The following is a 25,442-nucleotide window of genomic DNA, read 5'->3' on the forward strand; positions in this document are numbered from 1 at the left end:
CATATTTTTAACAAAAAAGCATTATTTATTTATTTTAATAAAAATTAAAGTATTATTTTTCCCGCTGTATGTTCGGCTGAAATCGGATTCTGAGAATTTCACACGAACAGGGAGCTACTGTTGTGTGAGTTATTCCTCTGTTTCGTGTGGCAGGAGGCTTATTCCCCTCGATTCGTTCACCTTTCTCGGACTCCCTCGGCTCCGCTCGGTTTTCCGACTCACAGACAGGCATCACTTACTTGTGTGCCTGGCGCGCGCGACGCTAAAGAGGGGGTAAAAAAATCGCACGATCTGGCTGCACTGCATCCGATGTCCAAGCACCACCTCGCCCTTGATGTCACGTTGTGGGCCTCCTCAGGTTGATTCAGGACATAGTGGGTCTCTGCCGACGATTCGACGTTCCTCGCAGAATTGTGTCGTCGCTCAGAGCATTTTGCTGCCCAATGACCAATTTTTCCTCATATGAAGCATGGTTTGCTGCTTTTCGACTTGAATTTTTCCTTTTGCGGTTTTCTTCCATGCCGATTGCCTGCATACAATAAGTTGTTGTCCTCTGCCGATTGAGCAGATCTCGTAAGGCGTTCGTAAAGCTGTCCAGTCGTTCCCGAAAGTCATCTTCTTTGTCGATTTTTAAAGATGTTATCTCTGTCAGCCTCTCAATTTTTCTCACTGGTCTTTTCGACGCGTTGATTGACTGCAGTTTTTCCCATATCTCTCTTGACGTGATCGTCTTCACTTCGGCGTTGCCAATCGACAAGATAATGTCCGTTTTGGTCTTCTCATCGCCGTTTTTCCACTTCGCTATCTCTCTTTCCGTGACGTTGCTTCCAATCGGAAACGGTATTTCGCCGCTTACATAATCCCATCGGTCATGTTCCCCTCGGATAGACTTCATCCTCAGTTGCTAGACATCATAGTTACGTTTGTCTAGTAACTCGATACGCGACGCTCCGTCCGCCATGTTTGGTTAGCTATTTCTACGGCCACGCGTTCACGAAATTTTCGACGATTTTTATACACAGAATTTTCACTTCTTTCTTATGTTTATATCACTCACTTACTACTCTCTACTGGGCCCTGTAACGAAGTGATCGCTACCCGTTAAAAGCCCTTTTATCTGCACTAGTTTAATTATCGACGGATCACAGAGCGCTATGATTTTAAGTGCTCGTAGGCATAGTTTGCGACTAGTATGTGAATCCCCAAGGTCACTACGGCGTAGTGAGAGTGGGGAGAGCAGAGAAAGAAAGAAACGCACTAAGAAATTTTAGAAAAACTATTGTGACCGAACGGTCGAACCAAATACCTCGTAAAAAGTTCTCTAATCAAGTAATTATTTTAATTCGCTCGACCAAAGTGGAACGAGGCGATGAAACTTGACAAATTTAATGCTTGCTAGGCCAACATGTCAGCTCGCTTAAGTTTGGTTTATATCGTAATAAATTCTAATGCCAACTTGCTGTCACAGAGAAAATAATATCTGAGGAGAACGTGACGCGACGTGGTGACCTGGGACTTTGCCGCCAATTCGAGCACCTCATCGAGGAGAAATTTGTACGCAAAAAAAATTATGACAAGGAGTTACAGCATCGAGGGATTTGCTGATAAAATTAAGAAAAGAAACTCCAGGTATAAATATCATGTCTAAAAAATTTCTCGGTGATGCAGCATCAGCCAGGCCTTCATGTCGGCTGAAGTTCACCGCCATTTCGCGTTCGGTCACAATCAAATTTTAAGTAATTAGTTTTAACAAAATTGAAGAATCGTTAGTTTTACCAAAATTTAAGTAACAACAAATTCAACAAAAATTAAGAATTGGTTTAACCAAAATTTAAGTAATTAATTAAACAAAATTCAAGAACTAAAAATTGTCCGAATAATTAAGAATTAATTTATCAAAATAATTAACAACGAATTTACAAAATGTGTAAGAACAAATTTTGTAAAATATTGAGAAAAGTCCGAATAAAATTAAGAATAAATTTGAGAACAAATCAGAAATCTACTATATAAAAATAAGTCGGGTTTTCCTTCCTGACGCTATAACTCCAGAACCCTGGTTAAAAATACTGATTGAAAAGAATTGAGAATCGGTCACTCCATGCAATCTGTATATCTATATATACAAACAAAAGAATTTAAATTATTGAAAAGAATTCGAATTTCGTTATTTTTAATTCTTTTCAATCAATATTTTTAAACAGGGAACGCACAAACCGATTTCCACGGTTTTGCAATCGTTAGAAAGGTCTCGGGATCCGTAAGGTTTATAGCAAAGAAAATTCAGGAAAAATTTCAACAGAAAATATATATACATATGGGGTATTTCATGCCAAATCGACCACGTTTGACCCCGACCCTTTTCGATTTGGCCGAAAGTTTTCCATCCTTTTCTACCCTATAAAAAACGGTTCTCAGAATTTTTTTGAATTTTTTTACCTAACTCCAAAAAAGTTATGAATTTTTCAAAAAAATGGCTTTTTTATTTTCAAATAGCCATAACTTTTTCAAAACTAAACATTTAGGTACCTTTTTTTTTTTTTAATTTTTGTTTTTAGATGTACTTTCCGATAAAAAATATTAAAAAATTTTTGTAAGTCAATACATATAGAATTTTTCAGTTTTTTGACAAAAATCAATGATTTTTCGAAGTTCGACATTTTTTTTTTTTAATTTTTTTTTTTCTAAAATAAACTTTAATCAATTCCACAGTTATCTCTGTAGAACCCAGATTGGGCCGATTTCTCTTTCTATTTTTTTTATTCAATTGAAAAAATATTGTTAAATTTTCAAAAATAGAAAAAAAATTTTTTTTCATAAATTTTATTTATATAATGAGATAAATACAATTCAACGATTTCACGGCATTATATTCACAATTTAGAGGCTTCATCGATGACTGTATTTAGTAAGATTCAAATTTTAATATATCAATTAGATCGATAAACTAGGGATAACAATTATCGACTTACCTATAGCCAGTAAACTAGATGCTATAAGCTAGTATGTTTTGATTAAAAGTGCGGCTTTTTCATTTTGAGATCTAAAACATAACCTATAAATCTTTTGTGCAATCTAGTGTTTTATAAAAGATTGTCATTACATTTGTTGTATAAATAAATAATTTCTCTAGTTTATAAGCGCTTTTTTAATTTGTCTTTATGGCGTCAAAAAAGGTATTTGATCGGTGTTGTAATCCTTTTGAGTTGGAATCTCATTTTAAAAAAATTGGTTTACGTCCGGCGACTGATATTATGAAAGTAACGTTAGGATTAGATGATAATTATTTATTATGCAGTTCATGTCGAAAAAAAGCTTCAGAGTTAGTGAAGCAACAAACAAATGCTCGTAATGATCCTAGTGCTGATGTAAGTGACCGTGAAGACAACTATAGTGACAATAATGACAACAATGATCAGGCTGATAATGATAGTAATACAACTGCCATGGATCTCCCATTATCCTTATCATTCCGTAAGTTTTTTTAATTATTTATACGTTACTTGAATACATTTCTAGTAGCTATATGTTTCACTATTATTTTTTAAGGTTCCATAACATTTGATAGCGAACCCAAAGCATCACAATCAAGCTCAGGATCCCAAGTTAGCGCTGCAACTCAATTACCCGTAATAAACCATGCATTAGAATTGTTAAATCAATCACCGATTCCATCGAAGAAATTGAATGATAATCAATTTTTGAACAATAAAATAAATCGGGTATCCGACAGCTTGAAAAAGTTTTGCTTTCTTCTTCAGATGAAGAATCGATTGATGACGATGGTGAAAATTTTCGCTCTCTAATTAAAATGTTGTATGATAAATTCAACGATAAAGAAACTGATAAGTCTTTGAAAATACAAATTTTAACATTATTACCTGTAAAATGGAGTGAGAGACGTATTTGTGAAACTATGAATACATCAAGACATTTGTCAAGAGTAGCAAAAATTTGGTTGAAGAAACGGGTTTACTTTCTACACCTGAATCGAAATTAGGTATGGGTAGCGTAAAATCGATGTTTTAAATACACTTGAAAACTAAATTACTCAACATTTTTGTATAGGGAGGACAATTACTGATCAGGTAAAATTAAAAGTTGAAAATTTTTACAACGATGATGAGTATAGTGCTCAAATGCCCGGTATGAAAGACTTTGTATCAATTCGAAGTGATGATGGTAATCGGATACACGTCCAAAAAGACTTATCCTGTCTAACTTAAAAGAATTATACCAATGTTTCTGTGAAATAAATCCTACTGAGAGAATTGGATTTTCAAAATTCGCTTCTTTGCGACCAAAACATTGTGTGTTAGCAGGGGCAAGTGGAACACACACCATCTGCGTGTGTACGATTCATCAAAACGTGAAGTTAATGATGCTTGGTAATTATCAAATTAATTAATAATTATAAATGCGTGAATTTTAAGTTTACTAAATTACTGTTATTTTAGGTGCAAATATTTATTCTTTGACAAGGAACACAGAAAAGCCCATTAAACACTACAGCGATTACTTGAGCATGATTATATGTGAAAATCCATCTTTTCAGTGTTATTTAGGTGGATGTAAAAACTGTCCTGGGGTCGATGAGTTGAGTAAAATTTTACTAAAATGTTTTGAGGACCGGGAAATCGAGAATATTACATATAAATATTGGATATCAAAACCGAGAAGTAGTTTAGAAACTATTATTAAGCCTACAGAAGAATTTGTGGAAAAATTTTGTAGTGAGTTAGAAATTCTTCTACCTCATTCGTTCATTGCTAAGGAGCAAGCCCAATTCTTGAAGACATTGAAAGAAACATTGAAACCAAACGAATACGTTATTATTTGTGATTTTGCAGAAAATTATGCCTTCGTAGTACAAAATGCGGCAGCTGGTTTTCACTGGAATAATAATCAGGCAACAGTTTTTCCAGTCGTTATTTATTATACAGTAAATAACAAACTTGAACACAAAAGTTTAGTAATTATCTCAGATTCTAACAAACATGATGCCGTTACTGTTCATGTTTTCATCGAAATAATAACTGATTACGTGAAAAGTTTTTCTGAACGTTGTAACAAGATTTATTATTTTTCTGATGGAGCTCCTCAACAATTTAAAAACTTTAAAAACTTTGTAAATTTATATTACCACGAAGATGATTTTGATATTCCTGCTGAATGGCATTTTTTTGCGACTGCCCATGGGAAAGGTCCGTGTGATGGAATCGGTGGTATTCTCAAACGACTTGCAGCGAGAGCAAGTCTCCAACTCGCGGTAGACAAACAAATAACGACACCAGAAGAACTTTTTGAATGGGCTTCTGCACCGGATAACTTGCCGAATATTATAGTGAAGTTTTCCCCAGAAGAAGATTATGACACAGCAGTAAATGATTTAAATGATCGATTTTTGAAAACGAAACCGATTACAGGAACTCAACAACTACATTGTATAATTCCGGACAAAAATGGTTGTTTACTAGTTAAAAACTCTTCGAATTCGAATGAACACAGAATTTGTAAAATATTTAAACGACAGAGAGAAAAGTAATTAATTTTAGCTGCATCAATTATTGATCTTACTAATTACAGTCATCGATGAAGCCTCTAAATTGTGAATGTAATGCCGTAAAATCGTTGAATTGTATTTATCTCATTATATAAATAAAATTTATGAAAAAAAATTTTTTTTCCATTTTTGAAAATTTAACAATATTTTTTCAATTGAATAAAAAAAATAGAAAGAGAAATCGGCCCAATCTGGGTTCTACAGGGATAACTGTGGAATTGATTAAAGTTTATTTTAAAAAAAAAAATAAAAAAAAAAATGTCGAACTTCGAAAAATCATTGATTTTTGTCAAAAACTGAAAAATTCCATATGTATTGACTTACAAAAATTTTTTAATATTTTTATCGGAAAGTACATCTAAAAACAAAAATTTAAAAAAAAAAAAGGTACCTAAATGTTTAGTTTTGAAAAAGTTATGGCTATTTGAAAATAAAAAAGCCATTTTTTTGAAAAATTCATAACTTTTTTGGAGTTAGGTAAAAAAATTCAAAAAAATTCTGAGAACCGTTTTTTATAGGGTAGAAAAGGATGGAAAACTTTCGGCCAAATCGAAAAGGGTCGGGGTCAAAAGTGGTCGATTTGGCATGGAATACCCCATATACATATAGGAGACTTTCTATAGATATAGTCACTCATCACGATATTTCTGGAATTATAAGACCTAGAGACTTGAAATTTGGCAGGAATATTCTTTTCACCGAGCAGAGGTCAGCTAAGAACGGATGTTAGAAAATTCCACCCACAAGGAAGGTTGCGGGGGCGTTAACAATGAAAAATTCCCGTTTTTAAACTATAGCTCCTATCGACTCCTAATTTGGTAGGAATCTTCTGTAGAAATAATCTGTAGAGATGTAGAAATAATCTATAAACGAATTTTACGATAGCTCATCTCACAGGGGTTCACGAAGGTGGATGTCAACATTAAAAATTTTTAATTTTCAAGCTATAGCTCTTACAGACTCCAAATTCTCATTTCAAATTTTTTTCTTCGAATCAATTGTTATTCATTTTTGAAAACAAGCCACGCAAACTTTATAATCATTGCACATTGTAAGTTACAATGAATATTAGCTGGAATAATTACATGGATAAAAAGTATATGCTAATTTGATGAAATTTGGAATTTGTGAAAGTCAAAACAATCCTCTAATTAAATTTCAAGTTTAGACCTAAAAATACAATTCTATAAAATGCCCAGCAAAGCGGGCGGGTAACAGCTAGTAAATTACTAAATATTTAATTAATAATACCAGGAATTATTTCGGATTATTAATTAAACACGTAGGCAGAGTCTGGATTAATCTTACTACTCTCTAAAATTAAAATAGTGAAAATCTCACTATTTGAGATAGTGACTCCTCAATTCACTATCAAATTAGTGAATCTCTCACTATTTGGGCTAGTGACTCTCGAATTCACTACTAAAATAGTGAAATGAAGTAAGCTTCACTGTCAAAATAGTGACATCTTAGCTCATAGCGCCATCACATGAGTCTTTATAATTGTTATTATATTATTATTCTTGTGCTTGTGATCTTTCTGCCAAGTTTTTAGCTATCGCAGCGATAATTAATTAATTGTCTATCTCAGGTACGTTTATTTTACTATTATATTCGAATTTTTAAATAATTTAAAGTAAGTGACTGTTTGCATGCTATTTATTTTTTTTATTTTTTCTATACCGATGGACTTTAATGTGATTTCCTATAAATGAAGGTTATGTTTTTCTTGATATCAATTTTTCAATACTTTTTTGTATAAAATTCATCACTGACTATTGAGAAGTTATTAATCATTCCTGTTAGTTGATTTTAAATTATTTGTTGATAATATTTCTAATAAAAATAACTGTTTTGTTTAAAATTTATAAACTGTTATCGGAACATTTGTTTTACTAAATGCAAAATTTTATGAAAATGAAGTTAGCCGACACTTCAAAATTTTTAGAACTTTTTTATTGAAAAAATTTTTATTAAAAAATTAAAAAAAAAATTTCACATGTAAAAAACTATAAGTGAAATTTTTTAGAAATATCTTTTTAGTTGTAATTTTTTTTAATAAAAAAAATCAAAAATTTTTAGACAACAAAAATGAGTTATTTAATTTAAATTTTCTGATTTGTAATTAATCTTTTATTTCTTATTCCAGATTGATTTATATTAACAAAAAAGAACATATTTATTGAGTTTAATCTAATGGAATATTATTCTTCACTCTCAGTTGATGAACTGAGTTCAAAGCTTCTATCCGTGGTTGATGATCCAGAAATCATCAAAATTTTTAAAGGTAAAACAACTTATTTATTATTAAATTAGGTAAAACGTAATTGCTGTTAAGTAAATATAGGAACAACTTTGAAACCACCTGATTTACATTGATATTCGAAATTAAGAAAAAATTAATAAATAATTGAAAATTATTAATTTTAAAAAATTGACTCGAAAATGTTTTAATCTTCTAATAGTGCATTTTTTTGTTTTTTAACAAATATGAAATTTGCATTTTCATTATTATTTCAAAAATTGATGTTTGCTAGAATTACATTGATAACCGATTAACAAATAGTGTGAATATTGATCAATAAATTTTAAGATTTTAAATGTAGTATTTTATTAATTTATTTACATGTAGCTATCAAACGTTGAAATATTCTTTTATTGGCTCAAGGAAATTAACCTTATCTTTTTATCACCATATTTTAGATAGTAAATAATAAAGATAATTATTTGTATTTTTTAACTAATTTAATTCAACAAAATTAATGTTTTTCTAAGTTTATAAGTATAAAAAATTTGAACAATATGCAAAGATTAAACTGTTCCTTATACAATCAATCAAATTCTGGAGCATTAGATGGTTTAAGTTGGCATTTAGTTAACGATCATGTCTTGTCGATTAATCGGAGGATGGGCGATTCAGGGTTCCAGTGTGCTCAAAATGGTTGTCGGCGTCGTTTTAGATTTTTTTATTCATTGAGGAGACATATTCAGAAAAATCATTTGAATAGTGTGAATGATAACGATAAAGTTGGAAATGAGGATGTTGAAGTTGATAATAATATTCGAGGAAAACAATTCGGTGATCTTGAAGTCAACTATGAAGGTATACATGATGAGCAAAATGAACAAGACAGTGATGGAGAATCAGTAGCTGGTGATTTAGACAATAATGACATGGACTGTGACTTGAAAAAATAAGTGATTCGAATGATTGCCAGATTTCAATGATGTCAAGTTTATTAACTGAAGTTGTAGATAAATGTGAACAACTTCTGGTGAACACATGTAATTTTCTAAAGCATAAAGTTGAGCGATTTTTTGATATGCAAGAGTTGCAAGACGATAATGAAGCACAGAATCTCTTAAAAGCTTTCGAATTTGACGGCTCTTTCGATAGATTAAAAACATCAGAACAACAAATTGATACCTTAAAGCAGTACTTTAGTTACATAGAACCTATAGAAATTCCTTTAGGGTACAGACCTGATAGTGTACTTGACCGAAAAACCAGTACATATAAACTAAAAATGGTAATGGAAACTTGTCAATAAGTACCTATTGTTAGCACTTTAACTTTGGTAATGTCAAGTCCAGAAGTACGAGAGACGGTTCATGCAGAACAGAGGTCACCAGATGGTATTTTGGCTTCATTTTTAGATGGAGAATATGCTTAAGAACATCCTCTATTTTTACAATACCCAAATGCATTAAGATTACAAATATATTATGACGAATTGGAAACACTACATCCTCTGGGGTCAAAAACAGGTGTCCACAAATTAGGAGTATTTTATTACACGATTCAAAATTTATCACCTCATATAAATTCAGAACTGAGTTCAATATACGTTCTCGATATGTGTTCAGATGCTGATGTAATAAAATATGGATTTAAAAACATTCTTGCTCCATTTTTAGAAGATTTGAAAAAATTAGAAAGTGATGATGGCGTTGTAATCGAAACTGATGAGGGTGATTATGTGCTTCGTGCATCCATAGCAGCATTTTGTGGAGATGGATTAGCGGTGCACAATGTTTTCAATTTTCTTTCTTCATCAGTTAACTATTTTTGTCGAATGTGTATGTATTCTAGGGATAATTTATAGTCGGGAAATTTGCAGCCAGGTCAGGAAAGAACAAAAGCTCTCTATGATCAACATTTGGCTCGTCATAAGCAAACTAACTTTTCAGCTGAATCAAAAACAGCTACTGAGATCCGGGGAGAACGCTGTTTAAATGATTCTAAATATTTTCACATCACTTCGAATAAAATTTTTGATCCAATGCATGATTTTTTGTTTGAAATATGTCTGATGATACTGAAACTGGTACTCTACGTATATATTGTGATACAAAAGAAATTTACTTGTGAGAATTTTAATGGGAAAGTAACATCTTTTCAATATGGTTATGTAGAAATGACGAACAAACCTTCTGCAAATTTCACTGATTCAATGCTTCGTAAAAATAATCATACATTAAGCCAAAAAGCAAAGCAGATTTGGTGTCTGATTCGAGTTTTCCCTTTTTTGATTTCAAATGAAGTTCCTATCGGTGATCCACATATGGCACTTGTAATGAATTTATTACAAATAATGGAAATTATTTGATTTATTTAAGAAATCTTAACAGGGATTTTAATGTTAAATTTCGCGCTCTTTTTTCGAATGTGAATCCAATAAATAAATTTCACCATTTATATCATTATGAAGAATTTATTTGGTGGGCTGGTCCTGCAGTTAATTACTGGTGCATGAGATATGGAGCTAAGCCATATCTCATGCACGGACCCTGACGAGAGAGCCAGTCATAGTGGGAAAGTATTCTAAGTTGTAATTGAGCCGCTACCTTCGATACCCCCACTCAGTCCATCGGAGCTAGCGAGCCAATGTATTCATACAACTTAATCCCCTCTCAAATTACCAGACCGTTTAAAAGAGGCAGCGAGGAGAGCTGCACTCACAGTCCACTTTTATCCATCGAACTACGAGGATCAAGAAAAGGAAGAATCAAGAAGTCTACAGCAAGCGAGCAAGGCTTGCATATAAGAAGACGTAAGAATCAAGAAGTCTACAGCAAGCGAGCAAGGCTTGCATATAAGAAGAAGTAAATTCATCAAGGTCAAGCGAGCAAGGCTTACCTTTTAGTGTTTCATTTCAATAGTTCTTTTCAGAACTCACAATTCAAGTGTGCAAGGTTTACTTGCATTGTTTCATTTCAATAGCTCTTTTCAGAGCTCACCAAGTCATCTCAAGAAATTAAGACTACAACTTAGTCTTAATAACAACGGTCTTTTTCAAGGCCACTTTAATTTAAGGCTCTTTTTCAAGAACGTGTGACTAACAAGTCATCTCAAGACTATTACGTAGTCTTAATCACTATGACCAAGGTTGTGAGACAAAGACAGCGGAGGAATAGGGCTAGGAAAATTGGGAGTGGGGAAAGGGACTGATGTTTGGAGAAGGGAGGACGAGAGGTGAACGGAGCAAAGAGGGAAGCGACAACGGCTACCTACTCTTCGTTACTTATGTTCGCCTGATACTTCGACGGGCGTATTTTCTGGCTAAACTATTATTTAACATTGTAAATAATTCATTTTTCTTGATTTAAGTTGTTGTTTACGAGTGCAGTATTATTATTTTAATAATTATTACTATTGAAAAGTTATTATTCACTAAAGACGTGTGGAAATATGTAGTTATTTAATTTAGTTTTGATTATAAATATTCAGAAATATATTTTTTTTTTAGTTAATATCGTTCTGTTCAAAACAATTAATGTTTAATAGTTCAGATGAGTTAATAATTAGTTAATCATAAAGTATGAGTTGGTCTGCGATGATTATTATTTGTGATTATGTTTTTTTGTTTGTGTAAAAATTTATTGAAAGAAAATTAATGTAACTTAATTTTGGAACCAAATTATGGTAAATTTCAATTTATAAATTATTCTAAGTCCCGAGCCAATTTAGCATGGGAATGTATTCTGTCGAATTTGTATGTAATCTGTTGAAGTGATCGAATGCATTCGATATTTAATCTTCAAAGTCAAAATGAAAAACTTAGAATTTGACGAACCGAATGAATAGATAATGGAAGAATTGCCAATTAGAATAATAGTTTGTAAACATTGTATAGATGGCAAAAACGATCATTCCGGTTTGTGGTAAGAGTTTTGTTTGGAAAATGATAAAGTCCCAAAATTTTATCATGGAAAAGTAAGTCTTGGGACAGAGTGTTATTGTGGTGAATATTCTTCCGCCAATAACTCCTGGAGGGACATTACCTTGGCTCGCCTAGAGCATTGGTAAGTACTTCTGAAACTCTTGACAAGACTTGACTTCCCTGGATTTTTGACCATCCGTCAAAAATCCAGTAGGTGATCATAAGCCGTGTAGGTGGGGGCGAAGAGGACATTCTCCATTCGCTCTCAGGGTAGCTGTTTAGGCCCAGGGGTGACGGCTAGTCTCCTGGGGAGCGGGTATTTAGTTGTTGGAGTTTTAGCTCGCGATTTTGGGACGCTCACGGGAGCAAGAATGTGTGTAGAGTTGTCTTGAAAAGACCAGTTTTGACAGTTTTAATCGGATCCTTGCGATTACCGACGAAAGTTTATTTTGGAGATTGTTTGCTTTTTTTATTTAGCTTTTGGGATTTAATATAACCTAAATTTGTATCACGTGAGTTTTTGTAAATCTTGTCCACAATTTATTTAAATGATTTTGATAAATAAATTTATCTATTATATTCTTTATCATAACCTGTTGGACTTTTGGAGTTTATTTTAGATTTAGTTACTCTATTTATGTTATTTACATCTAACTGAGTTTGTTTTTGGCTTTTACTTTATATCTTGGTATATTTTTGGTAATCCCCGTTTGACCCTGGACTTCGGCGAGCTTCAGATTCGAGCAACGGGGACGTTCGTGTCGCAGTAGTATCATTTTATAGTGCTTTTTATTATTTAAAAACACTCAAAAATTATCCGTTACAAATTTTTGGCGCTCGAACAGGGACCGTAGTATTGTTTTCGTGGTAGCGGGAGTTTTGGGTACTGCGATTTTTTTTTTTTTGTTTAGCTAGTCTTTTGTGTCTATTAACTCACCAAGATGAGTAAGAGAACGGGTACAAAAACATGGGTATGGTCGCTAAAAAGGACGCGGTCATTAGCGAGCTCGAAAAGTTTCACGTGGAAATCGAGCCGAAGGCGACGCTGCCGGAGCTTAGATTTTTGCTAAAAACCGAACTTAACCGAGCACGAATGGCGAATGCGGGTCGTCCCGGTCGATATGACCAACTATTGACCGATCTCGATCAATCCGAGGTCGAATTGGACAACCTAATCGCGGTTATTGAGGAAAATGATGACGACGACCTGTCGGACGAGGTCCCGGAGGACGATGACGCGTCACCCGAGGCACTGACTGCCAGACAAAAACGAGCACGGGAGGAAAGATTGCGAGCCGAGATCGAGGCGGAAGAACGTGAGAGAATAGAACGGGAGGAACGCGAACGGTTAGCACGCGAGGCTGATGAAGAAAAAGAGAGCAGGAGCGGTTAGCCCGCGAAACCGAAGCCGAAAAAGAGCTACGCGATCGTTTGCGCCAGGAAATAAGGGCGCGACTTTTGCGGGAAAAGGAGGCACAAATGAGGTACGAGGCCGAGCAGCGGAAAAAGGCGGATCAAGAAGACCGCATGAACACTCTCGGCAACAGTCGTGATCGCGTTTCGGTTTCGGAGAATGACCGAAGGCGAGACAAAGACGGAAATCGTCGGTCAGGACGCATAGTCGACCCCGTGAGCCCAGCCAGGCAGGCACCACGTTCTCAGGAACCCCAGACACGACCCACATTTTTACCCGACGTTTGGGGAGGATTCCGCCGAGCTCCGCAGGAGGGATCTGGTGCGGAAGTGGAACGTCGTGTTCAAAGGAGAACGTGACGTACAAGACTTCTTGGAACGATTAGAAGAAATGGCAGACAGTTATGAATTCGAGATGGATCACCTGCTGCCATGCATCCCGATATTGTTGCGCGAAAAGGCCCTCCTCTGGTATAGGAACAACAAGAGAGATTGGGACTCTTGGGAAGATTTTGTGTCGGACCTAAAAGCTTTTTATCTGCCTCCAGGCCTCGAACTCGAGCTGGAAGAGCAGATCCGGAACAGCGTCCAGGGAGAAACCGAGTCTGCGGCGGAATACGCAACCCGACTGCAAACCTTGATGCGAAGACATGGCCAGATGTCACACTCGGCCCGTCTTACCCGGCTGTATCAGAACATGAGACCAGAATATCGACGTTACATGAAGCGGACAGAGTTTGCTAACGTCCCAGGACTTTACGGCTCGCAAGAGAGTACGAGCAGCTCGTTGCTCAAGAAAAACCCCCGCGGTCAAAGAAGCCAAACAAACAGCCCGGAAATCGGAACCTTCGTTCAATCGAAAGCCCGCGAAACCCGTCGAACCGGTGCCGGTAGAGATTTTTGAGTACAATTGGCGAGATTGTTGCTGGCGATGCCGCCAAAAGGGGCATTTCAGTGAACAATGTACGAATCGGGCGGTAAAGTTTTGTAGGCGGTGCGGAAAAATGGACGTGTATTCTCGCGATTGCTGCCCATACCAGGGAAACGCCGCGAGGACCGGTACGCGCTCCCAAAACCGGCCCGTGAACCCACAGGGAGCACCTCAACACGGAAAGAACACTGCCCCGACCAGTCCAGAGCCTCAGCCGGGCACTTCCAGCCAACAGCACTGAAGCCCGGGGAGAAACGTCCATTTACCGAGATCGGACTCGGTAAGATAAAAATCCATGCATTGATGGACACTGGGGCAACCGCGTTTATTGTCTCTCAACGAATTTGGGACTTTATCCGCGGAAATAGGCTACACACGAAACATAACCCCACTCCGATACGGGGATCGACATTAGGAAATCAAGTAATCCTGTCCTCTGGTACAGTCTGGGTCAATATCCAAGAAAACAATCGCTCTTACGAGCTACCATTTCACGTCATGCCAACCTACACAAACGATATGCTTTTAGGCGTTGACAACCTGACGATATTAGGTTATCAGTTGCAACGCAGGGCAGAATCTTTCAGTGCGTTGGAGATAGAATACGATTTGGAGACTGCTCGGCAAGAGATAAAGACCTGGCTCAAACGAGACGAAGAAATAGTTGGTCCTACCCGGTGTGCGACGCACAAGATTAAAATTAAACCGGGAACTGAACCTGTGAAGGCGCGTTACTTTCCGAAAAACCCGAAAATGCAGCAAATCATGAACGACGAAGTTGACAAAATGCTGAAAGATGGGATCATCGAACCATCAAACAGCCCGTGGAACTCTCCTGTCGTGCTGGTCAAGAAAAAGGACCGGAAATACCGGTTTTGCGTAGATTTTAGGAAAGTAAACGACGTCTCCGAGAAAGATGCATTTCCCATACCACATGTGAATGCATCACTGGACAAACTGAGAAAGGCTAAATTTATTAGCACAATCGACTTGAAAAGTGGGTACTGGCAGATACCACTAGAGGAAGGAAGCAAACCGTTGACTGCTTTCACGATTCCTGGACGTGGACTGTTTCAATTCCGAGTAATGCCTTTTGGTCTACATTCAGCGCCTGCGACGTTCCAGCGCGTAATGTACGAAGTTTTAGGCGCGGATCTTGAAACACACGTAGTAGTGTACCTGGACGACATAATCGTGGTTAGTGAAACCCTCGCGGAACACATGAAAATCTTGGAAAAGGTCATGACTCGACTTCGCGCGGCGAACCTGAAATTGAATCCAGAGAAATCGCACTTTCTGAAGAAAAGTACTGTGTACTTAGGCCACGTAATCGACGAGCAGGGAATTCGAACGGACCCAGAAAGGTTCAAGCAATCACCGAGATTGCACCACCGCGGAATACCAAAGAACTACGACAGTTCTTAGGTATGATTTCTTGGTACCGTCGTTTTATTCCAAATTGCGCTGATTTGACTAAACCGTTGTCTTCCCTTCTTCAAAAGAAGAAACGTTGGAGATGGGAAACCCTAGAACAAACCGCGTTCGATACGCTGAAAAACCACCTAAAATCGGACCCATTATTGGTCCCTCCGGATTTCTCGAAACGTTTCGTGCTACAAACGGATGCGAGCGACGTCGGAATAGGCGCTGTCTTGACGCAAGAACATGATGGCGCAGAAAAGGTCGTCGCATATGCGAGCCGAGGGCTGACGAAAACCGAACGTAACTATAGCGTGACCGAAAAGGAATGCCTCGCAGTGGTCTGGGCAATCCAAAAACTGAGACCGTATCTCGAAGAGTATGAGTTCACGGTTATCACGGATCACCAGTCACTGAAATGGCTTCGATCAATAGAGAGTCCAAGTGGACGCGTAGCACGATGGAATTTGTATTTGCAACAGTACAATTTCGACGTCGTATACCGGAAAGGGAAATGGAACAAAGTCGCAGACGCGCTATCGCGAAGTACCCCTGAAAATTCCAATGAGGAAGATTCTCACGGGTCAGAAAGCAATTTAATACTAGAAGCCTTAGAGCTGGGAGATACTTGGTACGAAAGAATCGTCAAAGGAGTCGAAAATGACCCTCAGCGTTATCCTGAGTACTGCCTGAAGCAAGGCCTGTTATACCGACATCGTTATCATAGCTTAGACTACACTGATCGAGGCGACGTCTGGAAATTATGTGTTCCGGTCGCAGGAGTCAGTAAGGTATTACGGGAAAATCATGATGTTCCTTCAGCCGGACATTTAGGCATTGCAAAAACGATTGCTCGTGTTTCGAGCCAATACTATTGGCCACGTATGAGGGCTGAAATCACGTCCTATGTGCGCCAGTGCGGGACATGTCAGGCATTCAAGGCCTCACAACGACCCCCGTCGGCCCCAATGGGAACAATCCCTGCTCTGAAGCCCTGGTCCGTCGTATCTGCGGACGTAATAGGCCCCAAACCGCGATCGTCGCGAGGAATGAGTTACCTGGTAGTCTTTCAAGACAAATTTTCCAAGTGGATAGAAATCCAGCCGCTACGACGACAGACAGCCACCGCGATTGCGACTGCTTTCAAGGAAAGGGTCTTGCTGCGATTTGGCAGGGTGGACACGGTGATTACCGACAATGGTACCCCTTTTGTAAGCAAGGAATTCACTTCCTTATTGCAACAATTCGGGATAAATCACGTACGAACCCCACCATATTCGCCTCAATGCAATCCAGTCGAGAGAACAAACCGGGTTATAGGAACAATGACCGCCCAATTCGTCGGATCCAACCAGCGAAATTGGGATAAGCAAGTCCCAGAGTTCACTTTCGCCTACAACACGGCGAAACACGACGCGACAGAATTTTCTCCGGCGTATTTAAATTACGGTCGTGAAATCCTACCTCCTCTGTCAATAAGGGCACGAGCCGACCGAGGGAAAGACGAGGTTTATGATCCGCATCGGGCAGCCAATACCTTGGAAGACACCATTGAGTTGGTCAAGGTTAATCTGGCCCAGGCCTATGGGAAACAAGCCAAGTATTACAATCACAAACGTGGTTCCTGGCAGCCAGCTCTTGGAGACCTGGTCAGCAAGCGGGAACATCATTTGTCATCGGCGACTGATCACTTTTCGGCTAAACTTGCGGAGAAGTACGCGACGGGTTTTACAGTTACTAAAATCGTCGGCCCTTCCGTATACGAGGTTAGCAAAGAGGGTAAAACGTTCACCGCGCACATTAAAGATTTAAAACGTTTCCATGAGGGAAATCCCCCGGTACCTAACTATGAAAAACCCGAACGCGATCAAATTGACCGCGGAAATTATGAACCGGACTTAGATGAAACCTTGGGACCGCGTCGTGTAACCCGAGCTAGGGCCAAAAAGGCAAAATTAGAATCAGCCGCCGGAGAACCAGGTTGAAAGCGGAACGCCAAGTAAACTGTTAGAGTCAAGTCGCATTTTTTTTGGCGTGTTTAGACTGGGCTGATTTTGGAAAATTTTGGTCAAATTTTATCACCTAGTAGCCAATCACGTAAATTTCGTAAAAATCGAAATGTCAATACAGGGTTATGAGCCAAACGAAATACAAAGTTCTGTTCTGTTTTAGGAAAACTTACGATTAGAGGTCAAAACTGGTTTTAGGAATGTTGTTCGAATCAATATATTTTGTTTGAGTTTTGTTTTTGTATATTTAGAACTTACAAGATGGAGCCTGAATTCACCGTAGAGGAGGAGTTATGGCTGTTAGAGGAGATGCTGAACAAACCGCTTCACATCGTCCTCCACCACCTGCCAGAAGCTGCAAGACCGTCAACGTCTAGCCCCGAAAACGCCGCAACGCCAGAGCCCTATGATCCGACTAAACCGGGCTTTGTAAGACCTGATCGGCAGCTAACCAAGCCGACCAGAACCCAGCCGAAAAGGGTCAGCCAGGGACTATTTAAGCGAAAGAGGCCCAAAGTACTGATCAGGCCCGTCACAGCCAGCTTGTTGAAGCTGACCAGGACGCCGAGATCGAAAACAAGTAGATTGGAGGAACTTTTTGGTGCCAGCCCCACTCAGGAAACCTCTCCAGAAAAGATGTCAAAAGTCGGAAACCACGACACAACCATCAACCCGGGCCCACGCCTCAAGCACAGTCCCCAGTTGATCGCTGCGCCGCAGATGACGAAACCTGGGGATGACGTTGCATCAACTGCTGAACCTGGGGTATCGATAGCTGCCAATGAACACGCTATACTTACCAATGAGGATCCTGAAGTCGTTGAATATGCCGTTGAACCTGTCGTCGATCCCGTCACACCTGTCAATACGGTTGAACCAGTGGAACCTGTGAAAAGCAAAGAAAGTGCTAACCGTCCGGGCCCACGTCAGAGACGCAGCCCCCAACGGGAAAGTCTGAGAAGAAGGGAACCCATCGTTGAGCCAGAAGTCCGCTGGGTGATGCCCGAATATCCAGAACTGGAGGACTACCCGGAGTCCTTCGCAGACAAGCCGGGAGACCTGTTCACCAGCACTCAGATCACCAAAACACCGATGCAGCGACTAAAGGACTCCATGATCTCCTTGGAGAAGATGGAGAGCCGACCCTTCCTGCCAGGAAGGAAAACCAGGCGCACCTTGACCGCCTACGACAAACACGGGCGCATCTGGAAGGTCACGCAGACGAGGAACCAGCCGAAACCGACTCTAATACTGACCAAGGAGCGGTTAGAGGACCGGTTGGGTAGATACACCTAAAGAAAAGTGGCAAACCAGTTCACCACTTTTCTTTCCAAGGAAAGAGGGGTATGACCAAGGTTGTGAGACAGAGACAGCGGAGGAATAGGGCTAGGAAAATTGGGAGTGGGGAAAGGGACTGATGTTTGGAGAAGGGAGGACGAGAGGTGAACGGAGCAAAGAGGGAAGCGACAACGGCTACCTACTCTTCGTTACTTATGTTCGCCTGATACTTCGACGGGCGTATTTTCTGGCTAAACTATTATTTAACATTGTAAATAATTCATTTTTCTTGATTTAAGTTGTTGTTTACGAGTGCAGTATTATTATTTTAATAATTATTACTATTGAAAAGTTATTATTCACTAAAGACGTGTGGAAATATGTAGTTATTTAATTTAGTTTTGATTATAAATATTCAGAAATATATTTTTTTTTTAGTTAATATCGTTCTGTTCAAAACAATTAATGTTTAATAGTTCAGATGAGTTAATAATTAGTTAATCATAAAGTATGAGTTGGTCTGCGATGATTATTATTTGTGATTATGTTTTTTTGTTTGTGTAAAAATTTATTGAAAGAAAATTAATGTAACTTAATTTTGGAACCAAATTATGGTAAATTTCCAATTTATAAATTATTCTAAGTCCCGAGCCAATTTAGTATGGGAATGTATTCTGTCGAATTTGTATGTAATCTGTTGAAGTGATCGAATGCATTCGATATTTAATCTTCAAAGTCAAAATGAAAAACTTAGAATTTGACGAACCGAATGAATAGATAATGGAAGAATTGCCAATTAGAATAATAGTTTGTAAACATTGTATAGATGGCAAAAACGATCATTCCGGTTTGTGGTAAGAGTTTTGTTTGGAAAATGATAAAGTCCCAAAATTTTATCATGGAAAAGTAAGTCTTGGGACAGAGTGTTATTGTGGTGAATATTCTTCCGCCAATAACTCCTGGAGGGACATTACCTTGGCTCGCCTAGAGCATTGGTAAGTACTTCTGAAACTCTTGACAAGACTTGACTTCCCTGGATTTTTGACCATCCGTCAAAAATCCAGTAGGTGATCATAAGCCGTGTAGGTGGGGGCGAAGAGGACATTCTCCATTCGCTCTCAGGGTAGCTGTTTAGGCCCAGGGGTGACGGCTAGTCTCCTGGGGAGCGGGTATTTAGTTGTTGGAGTTTTAGCTCGCGATTTTGGGACGCTCACGGGAGCAAGAATGTGTGTAGAGTTGTCTTGAAAAGACCAGTTTTGACAGTTTTAATCGGATCCTTGCGATTACCGACGAAAGTTTATTTTGGAGATTGTTTGCTTTTTTATTTAGCTTTTGGGATTTAATATAACCTAAATTTGTATCACGTGAGTTTTTGTAAATCTTGTCCACAATTTATTTAAATGATTTTGATAAATAAATTTATCTATTATATTCTTTATCATAACCTGTTGGACTTTTGGAGTTTATTTTAGATTTAGTTACTCTATTTATGTTATTTACATCTAACTGAGTTTGTTTTTGGCTTTTACTTTATATCTTGGTATATTTTTGGTAATCCCCGTTTGACCCTGGACTTCGGCGAGCTTCAGATTCGAGCAACGGGGACGTTCGTGTCGCAGTAGTATCATTTTATAGTGCTTTTTATTATTTAAAAACACTCAAAAATTATCCGTTACATCACAACGGTCTTTTTCAAGGCCACCAAATAAGTTCATTAGGAAGAAAACCTACCCAAGTTTGAGGGAAAGTACCGGCATTTCTACCAAAACAAATTACTTTGTTGCTCTTTCTTCAAAATAATTTCAGGCTTAATTTTACAACTGAAATATCAGTTTTTTTCTTTTCTCGTAAATGTAGCTTTATTCTTCAATACTCAGAGTTTTTGAACATCCATGTTATATGCTTGAGTAGTTCAATTTTCAAAAAATTTTAATAATTATTTATACAAATTTTCAAACACTCTCCTTTGCGCAATTTTTGATTTTAAAACTAGATGTTTGACTTTTAAATAGTTGAAACTTTAAAAGCTATCCATAATATATTTCAAGTAAATATAGAAATAAGGGAGCGTCCATAAATTACGTGAGGTGTTTAAGGGGGGGGGGTCGAGTCAAATCTCATCTAATCTTACGTTGGAGAGAGAGGGGGGGGGGTCTCGGCAAATATCACGCAATTTTTTTTCTGATTGAAACAAAAAAAAATTATACTATTTTGGTCCATTTAATCCCGATTGTACATGTTTAAGATTTTATCTTAAGCATAATCGTAATACGATTAAGATCATTTATTAATTCGTTCGGAAGAAAATAATTTCATTCATACTTCGACGTTATACATTCACTCACTGTTAAACCACCATATTTGTTTTATACCAAATAACTCAATTTAATCTGAATTTACGGTACAGTATAACCCGTTCTTTGTTTTCGCGCCACTGTCAGCTGAACGCGCGACTCGATGAATGAAGTTAGTTACGAAGGTAGTTACGATTTAAGTATTCTATTGTTAAATTTTTATTACACTTATAATTAAACTCTCAGCAATATTGATTACTAGTCTTAAATAGTCGTAAATAAAATTATGAAGCAAATTTGTTTTTTTCTTTTTACAATAACAATCCAACGCGTTTACGTAAGAAACTCACATTTTGAAAAATCTCACGTGAGATTGGGGGATAGGGGAGGGGGTTGAATAAAATCTCACGACATCTCACCAGGGGAGAGGGAGGGGCAGAAAATTAAAAAAAAACACCTCATGTAATTTATGGACGCCCCCTAATGCTTTTTTAATCAATTAATCCTGATTTTCATTATTATGAAATAAACTTGATTTACATTAAAAACAATGATTCTACACTGAAAGAAAAATTAACTTGATTCGAGAGAAAAATTCATGAACCAAGAAAATAATTTTGAATAGGGTAATTGTCTTCTTCAATCAAGACGAAAAATCCTTGAATCAAGTAAAATTTTCTTAAATCAAGAAAAAATTTATTAGTTCAAGAATTTTTCTACTCAAATCAAAAAGATTAAGTTCTTTAAAAATATATACTTGATTCAAGAACATTTTTTTTCTGTGTATAAACGTATGCAATGCAACAATTCTTTTATAAACGAACAATGCAATAGACGTATTTGCTTAAAAATGCCATTTTCTATCTTGCAGACTTGTTCGTGCAAATAAAAATATTCAGGATATTTTTTTTATCAGTACGAATGTATTTTTATTCTTAAAATTAATAACATTAAAAATTTTAGATGAAGATATCGATGATGCGGCGTTTCTTCAGCTGACAAATGAAGATTTGTCTCAATTAAAGATTAAAATAGGACCAAAAAAAAAGCTATTAGCTTTAATTGATTCATTGAATCAAGAAAAAATCACAGGATCTTATATTATTGACTCAAGTGGGGTACTGGAAAAACAGACACAAAATGAGACTGTTTGTTCAAGTCCTCTGATAAATGTAAGTTTGTCAAGAGCATCAACTTATCCGGCGTAACATCATTACTATCCAGTCCTAAACCTACTCCAGCTTCATGTACACTTTTAACCAGTGTCGTATCGTCAAATACTTTTTCAGTAAATTTTTTTTTTATGTTAAATTAGCTACCCTCCAATAGAAGCAAAAATCACTTTGGCCAAAGCAATCATTAAAGAATTCCCAAAACTTAAAGATAAGAAGCAACCTAATGGCTAGGTAAGTAAAAAAATATTGCTTTAAATTCAAATTCTAGGCATATATCAAACTGTGATGACTTTGAGAAGCGTATACATCTTACTTGTTTCGGCTTGAATAGTTTTATGAGCTTGAAATGAAACTGTTTAGACTTACAGACGACATCAACAGATCTGTTTAGCCTTAAAAAATAAAGGTTGTCAAGGTTTTTGATATCTATCTAAATCGAACAGTCAGCTATTTATTTTTCATTCTATAAACATTTCATGTGAGCCTAGAATTTTCTCTGGGGAAATTATTTATATTAAATCAAAAACTGTTTAAGATCAATGTTATTTTTAGCCTATAGTATGAAAATGAAACGATCAATCACTTCAATGACTTGTTTTATTTTAGTAAACGATAATTTTTCAAGATATTCTCAAAAAAGTATGACAAAAAATGATTTAAAAAATATTTCTCTTGTTAATTTTACAAAATATGTGCATTGAAAAAATTCAATAAATTGTGTCCTTGTCTATAATTAAATTAAAATTTTGATAAAAAGTAATAGGTTTTTATTTTTATTAAAACAATCGATCTTGGATTAGCGTTAATGATTTATATTTACTATAAAATGAACAACATTAAATTGTTAGATCTTTATTATTTCCAGGAACACTATTTTAATCCAAAATCTGGTAATGATCGGGGTTTTATTGAGAACCGTCTTTTAACAATCAGGAAATTACTCAGCCCGACAAAAAAAAATATGCTGTAAAAACAAAGAAACAGCTACAGGAACCATCGAAATCTAATTTAACCAAAGGAATACATGTTACTGATGATAATATGGAACGAATGGTATGTCTAAATAAATTTTTCCTAAGCATTATTGTAGGTAATAAATATAAATTTTTTTTTTTTCAGATGACAGCCTTAAAATTCAAGTTACCGTCTGCCAAAAATAAACAAATAATTGAGGAGTACATAAATACGACTCGTATATATCGAAAAAGCTGGATATTGGCTGAAAACCCCAGTTTAAGTCAAATATTCGATCAATATCCCAGGTTGGACTTTAATGGGGAAATGGTAATGATTTAATTTTTACAGAAATTTTTGCCGTTTGTTACAACCTGTTTTTCTATTGCTTCATAGATTAGTTCGGATTTTGAAAATTTATTCCCTAAAGCTGACGATAAGTTTGTGACGGATTTTCCAAGCTACTATGTACCCCGAATATTAGGTTACGTTCAAAAGTATCGACCTGCGCTTTTCAAAATGTCGAAATCGATTCACGACCGTCAGATTAACTTTCTAAAAATATTTAAATTCAAAATATTTGTAAGTATTTGCGACTATTTTTAATTTTTTCTTCAATTTTTTAGAAAACTTGCGAGCTCTTCTTCTTCTTGTTGAATTGCTTCCAATATCTAATTCTATCAAAGGCAAGGGAAAAGGTTAAGGAAAAGGAAAAAAAAGGAAACATGATAATGATGATTTGAATGAGGAGCAAGAAAATGAGTCTGAAAATGAGCCTTTAAAAATTGAATTTCGGAGTAAATTTCTTTTGAAACTGTTACCTGTAAGAATACTAATTTTTTAAAATTTTTATTAAATTATATTAGAAAGTCTAATAACTGTTTGTTATAAATTTTTCAGGAAGGTACGAATATGACAGAATATGTTAAAAACATACGTCTAAGCAGCAAAACAAATGTACAACCATATTCGATGGTAGTCTCGGGCCAGTCGAGCAAATCGTCTTTCATAGAAGGGGATGGTTAGATCATAAATGTGAATGAGCAAGGGAACCAAGTCGCAAGTTTTGATTTATTATTCAAATTTTATTACATTATGAATTTGGAGTGGCCAGAAAGCTTGCGTAATTTTTATAATTTCTTAGAATCTTATGTTTACGACATGGATGTGAAGCCGTACAACATTGTGTCTTCGATTCACACAAATATTTTTAATTTTAACAATGATTTATGTTCGGACATTGAATAACATTGCATAAGTAAATGCTTTTTTGTGTTTTTTTTAAATTATATTTAACATTTTTTATAAAACCTGGTTTTTTTGATAAATTGAACGAAAATAAATGTTCTAAAATTCCTGAATCATTAAAAATGTCATTTTGATTAATCTGTTGATAAAAATTCTTCTATTTCTATGAGTAATTAACAGCTATTCCAGTACTGACTAGGTCACTATTTCAATTAATGGTTTGTTTACTATTTTAATAAGTGAATGTGGTCACTATTTCAAAAGAGTGATTTGTTCACTATTTCGATTGGTGAATATTCACTATTTAGTCGTGATATACTTTTAACTATTTTAATTTTAGAGAGTAGGAATTATTTCAGTTTGTTAATTCATGATTTCGGTGTCACGTGAAAAATTGATCTCTGGTAATTGAGTTTAAGTAAAATCAGTTTAATTTTGTGTAAATTAAAATCATTAAAATATTTTAGTAAAATTTCATTAAAATCAAGAAATAGTTCAATAAAAAACTTGGAACAAATTTTGATTGTGTTAAATAAAACAAAAGTAAAATTAGAATCAGGAAATAGTTGTTAAAATAATTGTTAGAAATCATTTAGTTAAAAGTACAAAATAAATCAGTTGAAAATTTTGCTTGAAGAAAAATCGACAAAAGTTTGGAAAAGAGTCAACCATCTTGTCTCGAGCTAAAACGCTGAGTAGAGGACACGCAAGGTCGAGACTAAAATCTCAATGACTAAAATATAATACCCAAAATTAAAAATAAATCAATTCCAACTCTCAAGCAACACAAAGAAAGTAAAATGAAATAGTTTAGTTGAAATAAAATAAACTCAGTTATTCAGAGACAAGTAAAATAATTTAGTCAAAATTAAATGAAATAAAACTTATTGACAAATTCTTAATTTGGAGATTAAAATTAAATGAATTAATGCGTGAACTCTGACAATAAATTAAACAAAATTCAAACAAATTAAATAAAATAATTTACAAACTT

The 25,442-nt window shown here is 36.1% G+C and overlaps 2 protein-coding genes across 3 annotated transcripts; both read left to right on the plus strand.

Annotated features, from left to right (window-relative positions):
• Window positions 1-4,209: 4,209 nt before the first annotated feature.
• Window positions 4,210-5,545, plus strand: LOC141528008 (uncharacterized). The gene is made up of 2 exons (XM_074243830.1): window positions 4,210-4,388; window positions 4,458-5,545. The coding sequence occupies exons 1-2, from the start codon at window positions 4,379-4,381 to the stop codon at window positions 5,543-5,545; spliced, it is 1,098 nt and encodes a 365-aa protein (XP_074099931.1). The 5' UTR covers window positions 4,210-4,378.
• A 1,555-nt stretch (window positions 5,546-7,100) lies between these two features.
• On the plus strand, window positions 7,101-25,417 carry LOC141528080 (uncharacterized). Of its 2 annotated transcripts, XM_074243936.1 has the most exons (9): window positions 7,101-7,154; window positions 7,713-7,850; window positions 22,035-22,243; window positions 22,387-22,477; window positions 23,112-23,299; window positions 23,366-23,530; window positions 23,597-23,741; window positions 23,827-24,023; window positions 24,101-25,417. In XM_074243936.1, exons 5-8 carry the CDS (start codon window positions 23,288-23,290, stop codon window positions 23,901-23,903), a joined length of 399 nt encoding a protein of 132 aa, XP_074100037.1. In that variant the 5' UTR covers window positions 7,101-7,154; window positions 7,713-7,850; window positions 22,035-22,243; window positions 22,387-22,477; window positions 23,112-23,287; the 3' UTR covers window positions 23,904-24,023; window positions 24,101-25,417. The 2 variants fall into 2 exon arrangements, with proteins under 2 accessions (XP_074100037.1, XP_074100038.1); XM_074243937.1 differs by lacking the exon at window positions 23,597-23,741.
• Window positions 25,418-25,442: the final 25 nt, after the last annotated feature.

This window comes from Cotesia typhae, unplaced genomic scaffold (genome assembly GCF_013202065.1).
Source record: "Cotesia typhae breed Kobodo isofemale line unplaced genomic scaffold, CoteBio_Ctyphae contig_42, whole genome shotgun sequence".
In the NCBI taxonomy this organism is placed as follows: domain Eukaryota; kingdom Metazoa; phylum Arthropoda; class Insecta; order Hymenoptera; family Braconidae; genus Cotesia; species Cotesia typhae.

What these genes read in the sequence shown, in the direction of transcription:
- LOC141528080 (XM_074243936.1), top strand. An exon ending in TGGACTTTAATGGGGAAATG is followed by an intron (nt 23,531 to 23,596) that starts GTAATGATTTAA and finishes ATTGCTTCATAG; the next exon opens with ATTAGTTCGGATTTTGAAAA. An exon ending in GTCGAAATCGATTCACGACC is followed by an intron (nt 23,742 to 23,826) that starts GTCAGATTAACT and finishes TCAATTTTTTAG; the next exon opens with AAAACTTGCGAGCTCTTCTT.